This window comes from Barbus barbus, assembly GCF_936440315.1.
Source record: "Barbus barbus genome assembly, chromosome: 32".
Taxonomy (NCBI): Eukaryota; Metazoa; Chordata; class Actinopteri; order Cypriniformes; family Cyprinidae; genus Barbus; species Barbus barbus.
Genome location: NC_136760.1, coordinates 2,056,674 through 2,068,439, shown reverse-complemented (window position 1 = coordinate 2,068,439; position 11,766 = coordinate 2,056,674). Strand labels below are relative to the sequence as shown.

General features: G+C 35.7%; 1 protein-coding gene across 2 annotated transcripts; it reads right to left on the bottom strand.

Annotated features, from left to right (window-relative positions):
* Positions 1-490: 490 nt before the first annotated feature.
* On the bottom strand, positions 491-9,287 carry LOC306852176 (WD repeat domain phosphoinositide-interacting protein 1). 2 transcript variants are annotated; one of them, XR_013782566.1, is made up of 13 exons: positions 8,986-9,287; positions 8,135-8,217; positions 6,093-6,262; positions 5,484-5,580; positions 5,188-5,285; positions 5,015-5,107; positions 4,859-4,929; positions 3,505-3,612; positions 3,251-3,409; positions 3,068-3,175; positions 1,851-1,960; positions 1,309-1,750; positions 491-903 (listed from the first exon to the last, which is right to left on the bottom strand). XR_013782566.1 is itself a non-coding variant. In XM_079388847.1 (12 exons), exons 1-12 carry the CDS (start codon positions 9,117-9,119, stop codon positions 1,629-1,631), a joined length of 1,353 nt encoding a protein of 450 aa, XP_079244973.1. In that variant the 5' UTR covers positions 9,120-9,287; the 3' UTR covers positions 491-1,628. The 2 variants fall into 2 exon arrangements, 1 of the variants encoding a protein (XP_079244973.1); XM_079388847.1 differs by having other exon boundaries at positions 491-1,750.
* Between the last annotated feature and the right edge of the window lie 2,479 nt (positions 9,288-11,766).

Sequence of the window (11,766 nt, the reverse complement as noted above, 5' to 3'; positions counted from 1 at the left end):
TAAAAGTGTAAAGTACTTTCGAACATTTTAAAGCCCAGCGTTATTTTATATTACATTTAAAGTTAACATTTTAAATGTTAAAAAATTGCAACTTTTTTATTGATAATGTGTAATTTTAAATGTATTTAAATAAATTACAGCAACACTTTAACCATATTTCAAAGACAACAGAAGAAATTATGAAATTATAAGTTCAGATAATTGCATGCATTATAAATGTAAAGTGTAATACATTTTTATATAATTGAAAATACCATGCAGTTAGGTGTCTTACATGCAAGTATACTCTCTTAAAGTATATTATGATTATAGTCTTTGCTTCTACAGTGTATATATATATATATGTATATTAATCTAAGCAGTGTAACAGAGTTATTTTATGCCATCTGATGAATAATTTAATGACAATATCAAATGTTTAAGTGTTGCATTTCTAAATCTGTAGCTCATCATCCCCAACACAAACATGCAAACAGTTAGTTTTCATTTTGCCAACTTTATTTTATTATGTTATGATCCCATCAAATCAACAACACTGTGATATTGACTAAACTGACTGGAGACTGTAAAAACACATTAATGCATGTCATTTGCTTTCTATCACCCTGAAATGTGAAATCATTTGAAATTTTTGTAGTTTTCCTAGATATGCAGATTTAAACTCTAAATCCTAAAAATGAATATATTTAATCTGGTCAACATTAAAATGTATTGAAGATTTTGATACAACTTTTATTGTAGTGGTTTGCCACTCTTACTGTACTCTACTGTATGTAAACTGCTCATTTACACAAATTGCTAAATCTGACTGTTTTGACTTTCCGCCTCCTGCAGGCAATCACACGCCTTCTGGCATTCATAAAAATCAGTTTCACTGAAAAGCATTGTCCTTCATAATAATATGTGACCCCGGAGCACAAAACCAGTCATAAGGGTCAATTTTTTGAATCTGAAAGCTGAATAAATAAGCTTTCCATTGATGTATGGTTTGTTAGAGATACAGCTATTAGAAAATCTGGAATCTGAGGGTGCAAAAAAATCTAAATATTGAGAAAATTGCCTTTAAAGTTGTCCAAATGAAGTTCTCAGCAATGCATATTACTAATCAAAAATGAAGTTTTTATATATTTACGGTAGGAAATTTACAAAATATCTTCATGGAACATGATCCTTATTTAATATCTTAATGATTTTTGGCATAAAAGAAAAATCTATAATTTTGACCCCTACAATGTATTTTTGGCTACTGCTATAAATATACCCCAGCGACTTAAGACTGGTTTTGTTCTCCAGGGTCACATATAGTATGTTAGCCAGCATATACAGAAATCTGTTGCAAAATATGAGTTCACAGTTGTAGTTAGAATGAATTAAGCACACATCTATGAGCTGCTCTAGTTCAAAAACCCTTCATAATGGGAATGTATTTGTAAAAGGCTCGCCTGAGCTGGTAATCCTGCATCTACATCCAGTCTGTTATTTACTTTAACATGATTTGATCAGCAACTCTGATATTTATACCCAAACTGCTGTTCATACAGCGATCGGCATCCTTCGGAGATGCCATCCGACGGCCGTGAAGCCTGATTGAAATGAAATGTGTTTGAAGAGCCATGAAGATTGAGTCTTCATCTGTTCTGAAAGCTAACCGGAGGAAACTCCTGTTCATCATCCAGACGGACGGGTCCATCCGCAAACTCATGTTCTGGGATCAGCTCTCCTCTCTTCACACCAACATCCTCGGAGAAACCTGAAGGAAACACCGTCATTTACCTGTAAATCCTCAGGAAGTGGCTTAAAAGTGCTGAAAAATAGACATTTGATGTGTTCTTATGGGGCTTGTGATGTACCTGTGAGGGAACTAGAAGACGGAGAGTCTGGATTTGTGCTTGTGGCAACAGTTGCTGCGTATGATGGACTGCCAGCCTCCAGTTCTGCTTCATCTTCACTGTCAAACAGCCTGATGGAGGAATCAAATGCACTTTTTTCTACAGATTTGACCTTCAGTGCTTCAAATTTCAAAAGCTTCAATCAAAGAGTTTTGAGTGACCTTTAGAAAAATCTAATAGCCTCATTTATACATTTTATGGCTTATTATGAATCAAATTGGACAATACAGTCAAATTATATAAATTATATAATTTATGGTTTACTGTGAATCAGACTGAAAAAAAAAAAACAGTAATTGAACTGTGATTTTTATTTTTATTGTGCATTAAATTAGACAAAAAAGAGAGAGAAAAACCCCAACTGTAAATCAATTATATATTTTATGCTTTATTATTAATCCAATTGGACCAAAGAAAAACTGTAAATTATATATTTTTTTGTTTATGGTTTATCAAATTGGAAAAAAATGTACATCAATTATATATGTTACTGTTTATTGAGAATGAAATTGGACAAAAAAAAACTGTAAGCCAATTATATATTTTATGGCTTATTGTGCATCAAATTGGACAAAAAAAAAAAAAAAACTGTAAATCAATTATATATTTTGGGGCTTACTGTGTATCGAATTGGAAAAAGAAAACTGTAAATGAATTATATATTTTATGGTTTATTTTTAATTAAACTGGACCAAAAAAAAAACCTGTACAATAAATTATATATTTTTTAGTTTATTGTGCATCAAATTGGACAAAAACTGTAGATCAATTATATATTTTATGGCTTATGTATCAAATTGAATGAAAAACAGTAAATTAATTTGTATAGATGTAGACATTGAATTCTATATTTAATGGTTTATGTCAAATTATCAGAAAAAATTTAAGTCAATGCAAATATAATTTGTGACCCTGGACCACAAAACCAGTCATAAGTGTAAATTTTTCGAAATTGAGATTTATACAAATTTACAAAATATCTTCATGGAACATGATCTTTACTTAATATCCTAATGATTTTTGGCATAAAAGAAAAATCATTAATTTTGACCCATACAATGTATTTTTGGCTATTGCTACAAATATACGCCAGCTACTTAAGACTGCTTTTGTGCTCCAGGGTCACATATGAATTTTTGAAACAAATGACTAATGTGTAATCTGCAGTACTGGCTCACCTGTGCTTCTTCACTAAATGACAGTCTCCTCCTACCTGAGGATCTACATTGTAGATGTGGAGATGCCCATCTAGTGAGGCCACCAGAAGACGCGGAACCTTCTGGATCCTGCAGACGATGATATAGACATTCAAGTATTTCCTCATCTCCGTACGCTTATATACAGTAATGCATTGGACTCACGTGGAAAGAGCCGCAATGTTCCTCACGCCGGCCACACTGAGGCGAACGGTCGCAAACGCTCTGTCCTGATGCATCATATCCGACACCTGAGAGGGAAGGTAGGTGCTGGCCGCTGAAAACATCTTCCCCATATATGCAGACCATGATGGAGACTCCTTACTGTTCTCATGAGAGCACACGTGAAACCACGAAGGTGTCATAAACCTACAAAAGCCTACATTCTGCTGCATTAATTTATGCACATCGTATCACACCTGGGACTGTGGTGCTCCAGTCTGAATATGTGAACGGTCTCTGTGTTACTGGAGGCACAGAGAAACTGTGCATCGGCACTGAACGACAGGGAACTGATGCTGACATACCTAAACACAAAGACCATGAAACGATATGAGTTCACAAGCAAGTAAACTCAGTTCTCAAATATTTTTTTTTCCACCTGCCCTTTCGGATTATACCAGTTTTTAAGTCATTATTAAAAACTAATTTTTTTTTTTTCACTGGTTTTTAATGTTTTCATCACATGTCGCATGTATTTTTATGTATGAGGTCGGTCTGTTATGTCTTTTTACTTTTGTCTTTTACTTATGTTATTTGGTTTGTTTTTTTGATGCATTGTAAAGCATATTGATCAGCTTTTGCTGCATAAATAAACCTTTGACTTTGAAGTGATCCCCTTGTGAGGGATTCTTATTATTAAATAAATTCATATAATTATAAAAATATATTTATATAATAAAATGTAATAAATAATAAATAAGTAATGAATAAATACATTTTATTTATTAAAAAATAAATTAATAATATATAACTCCTTTCTCTTACCGAGGCTAATATCATAGACAGCTTGACAAGGAATGCCACTTTTAAAATTTAAGACTGAATTCAAATTAAATTAAGTAAAATAAATCAATAGAAATAATAAAATACACACACACACACACACATACACACACGTGTATATATATTTACTGTATATGTGACCCTGGAGCACAAAAGCAGTCTTAAGTCGCTGGCGTATATTTGTAGCAGTAGCCACAAATACATTGTTTGGGTCAAAATTATCAATTTTTCTTTTATGCCAAAAATCATTACGATACTAAGTAAAGATCATGTTCCATGAAGATATTTTGTAAATTTCCTACCGTAAATATTTTAAAACTTCCTTTTTGGTTAGTAATATGCATTGCTAAGAACTTCATTTGGGCAACTTTACAGGTGATTTTCTCAATATTTTTTTTTATGCTCCCTCAGATTCCAGCTTTTCAAATAGTTGGATATCGGCCAAATATTATCATATCCTAACAAACCATACCTAAATGGAAAGCTTTCCGATGATGTATAAATCTCAATTTTTAAAAATTTACCCTTTTGACTGGTTTTGTGGTTCACGGTCATATATATGAAAATTTTGCAATGCATCTATAATAAATTATGAAAGATTTCCAAGACAGTCTTAACATTAAAAAAGGAAGCGTGTTAATAAAATATGTTAGTTTTTAATACACATCAACCATTGGTATGTACAGTAAAAGTGCCTGTAGCTGAACACCCTTCTATTGTTTCATAACAGCTGTGTTTCATTATCTGACTGTATGTCAGCTCGCTCACCTCTTCATCCCTCTGCGGAACTCAAACAGCTTGACTCCGTCAGGTACGCTGAAAACCCGTATAACAGTGCCCTGGGAATCATAATTTCAAATCAGATCACAGTACAAAAACTGAAGCTGCTCCACTAAACCGTCATGGAGAAGACATCAGACTCACTTTTTCAGAAGCACTGGCCAGATTGGTTCCTGAAGCATTGAATGCGATGGCAGCCACATGACTGGCGTGAGCCGAGATCACGGTCACCATATTCTACAATTAATGAAAGTGGAGAGCTTTAAGTTTCAATAAGCTTCGCTTTCCGTTAAAGCAGGTTTAAATTGGGATCTTACCAGATTCAAAGCATCATACAGAGTGATTTCTCCAGCGGTGAAGCTCCCTGGATATGCCAGATATGAGTTGGAATGATTGACAGAAAGTGCACAGAGACCTGGCAGGAAAGAGAGCATCTACAGATCATTCAGGCCCAGTTTAACCCCCGGATAGATATAGCCACATTTTGATCAGATGAAGCAATAAAAACAGTGAAGACTCTGACATGCAGGGTTTTTGGCGCTATTACACCAGTAACTCAAAAGTATACTGTGTTTAGTTTTACTGGGCACTAAAGAGCCGTTACAGCCTTTACCTTTGGGGTTTGGTGGCGTGTTGAGAAGAGACTTGAGAAGTTTCATGTCCTTGATGTTGTGGATGTACAGAGCCTCCTCCAGACAAACTACAAGCCTCTGAAGAAAGGACATACAAAATGTTGGAAAAAACCCTGTAAGCCTCAAAACTAAACGTGATGTTAAAAGAAGTCTCTTCTGCTGACCAGGGCTGCATTTATTTGGCCAAAACTAAAGTAAAAATTTTGAAATATTTTACCATGTAAAAAAGATGTGAATATATGTTAAAATGTAATTGATTTATGAGAACAAATCTGAATTTTCAGCATCATTACTCCAGTCTTCAGTGTCACATGATCTTCAGAAATCATTATAATATGCTGATTTGCTGCCTAAGAAACATTTCTGATTATTATCAGTGTTGAAAACAGTTGTGCTGCTTCATATTTTTGTGAAAACTGTGACACATTTTATTTTTCAGGATTCTTTGATGAATAGAAACTTCAAAACAACAGCATTTATTTGAAATAGAAATCTTTTGTAACATTACTCTACCGTCACTTTTGATCAATTTAATGAGCATTACAAAACTCTTACTGACCCTAATCATGTGAACGGTAGTAAATGTGTACCTGTCGGTTGAGTTTGACAGCGAGGATGTTGTTGGAGTAGCTGTAGTTACAGATCTCACTGCCTTTCTTGAAATGGTAGATGTTCATTCTGAAGGATGTGGATCTGCTCACAACCACCATCAGACTGCTGGAGAAGAGCCGCTCCGCTATATACACATCAGGGCTTTCCACTAATCACACACACACACACACACACGCACACGCACAGGCACAGGCACAGACACAGGCACAGGCACAGGCACAGGCAAAGACACAGGCACAGACACAGACACAGACGCAGACGCGCACACACACAGATGCGCACAGACACAGACACACACAGACACACAGACATAGACAGACACACACAGACACAGACACAGACACAGACACAGACACACACACACAGACACAGACACAGACACAGACACAGACACAGACACACACAGACACAGACACACACAGACACAGACACACACAGACACAGACACACACAGACACACACAGACACACAGACACACACAGACACAGACACAGACACAGACACAGACACAGACACAGACACAGACACACACAGACACACACAGACACAGACACAGACACAGACACAGACACACACACACACACACACACACACACACACACACAGACACACACAATCAGGGGTTAAAGCAAAAAAGAATCCTGAGCCTGCAGTTTTTTCCGAGGGTAGGGGAGGTGGACACAGGGTTACGTGGCAAACAAACAACAACAAAAAACATTTGAAAATGATTTTCCTTGAAACTACCTGATAAACTAATAAAACAAAATGGTACAAATAAAGTGCTGCACACGCCATGAACGCAATGACTGTGGATACTAGGATACTATACTATTGCATAGTTACTGCTTTCCTTATTCAGACTGATTTTTTCATGAATATATAATTGACCTGAAGAAAGAAAGCTGTGGAATACACTTGGAAAATTATGAGCTGAAAAACAGGCTTTAATATGACTATATTTATATATAAACTAATGTGAGGCAATAATAATTGGCTCAAATAAAGTATCAAAACCAAGTAATTCTATCTTTTTTTTTACGCAGCCAATGCCGGAGATCCGGCACGGTGCCGGAGAACTTGAAGCCCTGCATTATATTCTGAATGTTTACATTACAAAGAAGACATGAAGTGGATGAATGTCACTGCATTTAGATACAAAATATTAAACTATGTTGCATTGGCAATTAAATGATTAGAAGTAACATGTTTCACTAATGTTTGACAACCACAAAAGTGTCCAAATGCTTTCTATAGTTGTTATCGATAACAACTATAAAAAAAAGCATTATATTGTTATGTGAAAAAAATAGATGCTAACTGTACTTTATTTCGTCTAACTGACAAAGCAACACTTCTCATTTTATTTAGTTTAACTTGATGTACTAAAATACCTAAAACATACTAAAAGAAAACTAATAAAAATGCTATCACTAAAGCTTTAACTAAAATGAAAATGAAGAATATTTTAAATACAAGCTAATTTAAAATATCAATTAAATATATGAGTGATAATAAAATAACACTGATATGGTTGTATTATCGTATTATTTTAAAACATGCCTGCATAATTAACCAAAATAAATCACGATTTATTAAAACATATATATGTATGGCTTTCTTTACAAACAGGAATGTTAAAAGTTACTTTAGAAAATCTGAAATATAAGATGTGCTGACTTTGCTATTATTCTAAAATGTGGACACCAGCCGTAATACAGAATGAGTGGGTGTGTTCAGATCTTTAACTAGTAGTTTACTGATCGCTTTTTTCCAGATTTTACTGGGTTACAGAACCATGATTTGTTTATTTCTCTGTCAACTCTTTGGTCTGTTCATAGGCTCTGTGCAGGTGTTCATGTACATAACGGTCTGAGATGACCTGACCCTTGCCTTGGTTCTGTTTATTTTACAAACTTCCCAAAATGCAGCTGCAATCAAACATGTGTGACCGCCTCAAGGCATTAATGTCTCTGTGATCAAAAGACAGTTGCACAGTGATATGATCAGATAACTTTTTTACCTCCTTGATGAATGCAATCCATTCTGTCTACAGAGGACAGAGAGAAAAGCCTGTAGCCATTCTTACCACCGACAGCCAAAGACCTGAAAAAAGACAGACAGAAATATCTATATCCAACTATATTAAAATGTATTTTTAATCAAGAATTTTTAGATATAATCACACACACACACATCTATATTATATTTAAAAAATCACATAATCTATATTTTCCATGCAATAATAATAATAATTTTAAAACAAAAAGATGCATTAGAAATGAAGATATGCCATGTTTTTCCCCCATTTTGTAATACAGCATTGCGGCCAAATTAAAGGTCATCATCACTGAGTCCTGGTTTGGGAATTTTGTGTACTTTTTAAGCGCATATGCGAGCCTGCAGCACAAAAGCAGTCTTCAGTAGCACAGGTATATTTATAGCAATAGCCAACAATACATTGTATGGCTCAAAATTATACATTTCTCTTTTATGCCAAAAATAATTAGGATATTAAATAAAGATCATGTTCCATGAAGATATTTAGTAAATTTCCTACCATAAATATATCAAAACTTCATTTTTGATTAGTAATATGCATCACTAAGAACTTAATTTGAACAACTTTAAAGGTGATTTTCTCAATATTTAGATTTTTTTGCTCCCTCAGATTCCAGATTTTCAAATAGTTGTATCTCAGACAAATATTGTCCTATCATAACAAACCATACATCAATGGAAAGATTATTTATTCAGCTTTCAGATGATGTATAAATCTCAATTTTAAAAAATTGACCCTTATGACTGGTTTTGTGATCCGGGGTCACATATGGATCACATATACAAACTTGACAAAAGGGAATGCAGCATTACGTCGTGTCCTGGTTGAAGGAAGCGCAGAAGAGCCTCTGAAGTGTGGGAGCTCCATCAGATCTCTCTCTGTCTGGGGAGGACCCGGATCTTCGGACCTTCTCTCCGGTTCGGTACTCTGGGATCGGTTCGATCATCCCAAAACTGTCCAGTGGCAGTTCAAAATACGCTGTCCATTAACTGTGGCGATTTTGCTTTTCAAGAAAATTATATGTTGGGCAACTAATTATTGTTTTAAAATTATTATTATCACGTGCTCGATTAACAGCGCCCATTCGCTGACAAGCACAACATAGAGCAAACACAACAACCAGCTGACGTGATGCATTTACATCATAGTGCTATGAAGAATCTTATTGGTTGAAGAAAACGCTTGGTTTGGGCCTTGCTCAAAAACTATGTCTGATTGGCTCACATATGTACTTGGAGGCGTGGCTTTTGAAAAGCCGCCGGTGATTGGCTGCTTTCGCTCTCAATAACAGCACGTGGGGTTGTTTTGGTCGAATGCGTCGAGAGAATCATGCTGTGGATCATAAATCACCCCTAAACAAACACACACGCTTGTATCTCTTCAGTAAGTTCAACAACAATACATTTATTTCATTTTTTAAATTTATTTATTTTACTTTTGAGTGTTTCTACACAAGAGCATGTTTGGTCATTTTCAGGTGATTTTCTTTACTCAGCTCACAATCAGAAATGGCAGCAGATATGTTTTTACCTGATAGCTTTATACAGTTGTTAGGTCTGCAAAACATGCACATAATATAATATACAGCAGTTCATCGCGAGAGGAAGAAAAAGTCCCATTCATTTTCTTTAATTACTCATTAACCATTAATGCCCGTTCTGCTGTGAATTATGAGGCTGTAATTGATGGAATATGCTTTTTATGAACCCATTATTTCAATGTATTTTTAAATATTAATAATAATAAAAAAATCATATATTACAGGTGAAAAACTACATTACCCATGAGTCTGCAAAATCTCCACCAATCAGAGAATAGAAACAAGCCCATCATAAATATGTATAGGCTACCTAAAAAACATAAAATGTGATGTTTCTATATACATAATCAGCATCTTTAAATCAATAATTTTGTATTTATTCATTGTCACGAATCATGGGTAATGTAGTTTTTGACCAGAATTATTTTATTTAATTAACCACATTATTTTAGCTGAAGTAGCCTATTTGTATCAATATCGTGTGTGTTACCTCATACATTTATAAGATTTTTAAACAAAATAAACAACTTGAATGATTTAATTTAGCACAAAATCTGTTGCTCCATTAATGTTCAACATAACATTAGCCCCGTTGTACAAGATGGTGCTATATAGCACTAAAAGTGGTTTTTTAGCTCGTAATAATAGGGGAACCACACTGTAAAAAAAAAGATAAATTGAGCTTAAGATTTTAAGGCAACCAGCTTCAGCAGATTTTTGAGTTTTCTCAACTTGTTGTTTTAAGTTTATACAACAAAAAGTTGAGAATCTCCTACAAAAATAAGTTGAGAGCTCAAAAATCTGCAAAAAGCTGCTTGTCTTAAAATTTTAAGTTGGCTCAACTTTTTTTTTTTACAGTGCACTTTTGGAGCTGTATTGCATCAATCTTGGTTCTTCAGCGGTTCTTCAGCGGTTCTTTGGCATGACTGAGGTCCTATATAGCACCGCTACCACAGAACCTGTTAAGCTCCTGTATGGTTCTTCAGTGGTTCTTCAGCGGTTCTTTGGCATGACTGAGGTCCTATATATAGCACCGCTACCATACACAGAACCTGTTAAGCTCCTGTATGGTTCTTCAGTGGTTCTTCAGCGGTTCTTCAGCAGTTCTTTGGCATGACTGAGGTCCTATAGCACCGCTACCATACTGTTAAGCTCCTGTATGGTTCTTCAGTGGTTCTTCAGCGGTTCTTCACCGGTTCTTTGGCATGACTGAGGTCCTATATAGCACTCCTACCATACACAGAACCTGTTAAGCTCCTGTATGGTTCTTCAGTGGTTCTTTGGGGTGATTAAGGTGATTTATAGCACCACTGCCGTACAAAGCACCTGTTAAGCCCCTTTAAAGGTTCTTTTTACGAGCCAAAGAAAGTAAAGTAAAGTAAAGTAAAGTCGTGACGTATTGTCAAGTATGGTGACCCATACTCGAAATTGGTGCTCTGCGTTTAACCCATCCAAGTGCACACACACAGCAGTGAGTAGTGAACAAATGCACACACACACCGTGAACACACACCCGGAGCAGTGGGCAGCCATGCTGCGGCGCCCGGGGAGCAATTGGGGGTTCGGTGCCTTGCTCAAGGGCACCTCAGTCGTGGTATTGAGGGTGGAGAGAGCGCTGTACATTCACTCCCCCCACCTACAATCCCTGCCGGCCGGGGACTTGAACCCGCAACCTTTCGATTACGAGTCCGACTCTCTAACCATTAGGCCACGACTTCCCCCATTAGAACCACTGTTGGTGCTGTTTAGCACTATTTTTGTTGAAGAAATACAATGCAATATGGCACCTCTTATGGTTCTACATAGCACCATTTGACAAAGCTGCTGAATAACATCTTTAAAGATATGGTGCTATATAGCACTAAAAGTGGTTCCCCTACGATTACGAGCCAAGAACCACTTTTAGTGCTATGTAGCACCATTTTTTGTTCTTTAGAGTGTATATACATATACATAGGCCTATATATATATATATATAAGAAGATTGAACCAGACCACATGTTTGACATGCAGACGTCCTCCTCTCCGATCTGAAAACGTGACTCAACAGAAG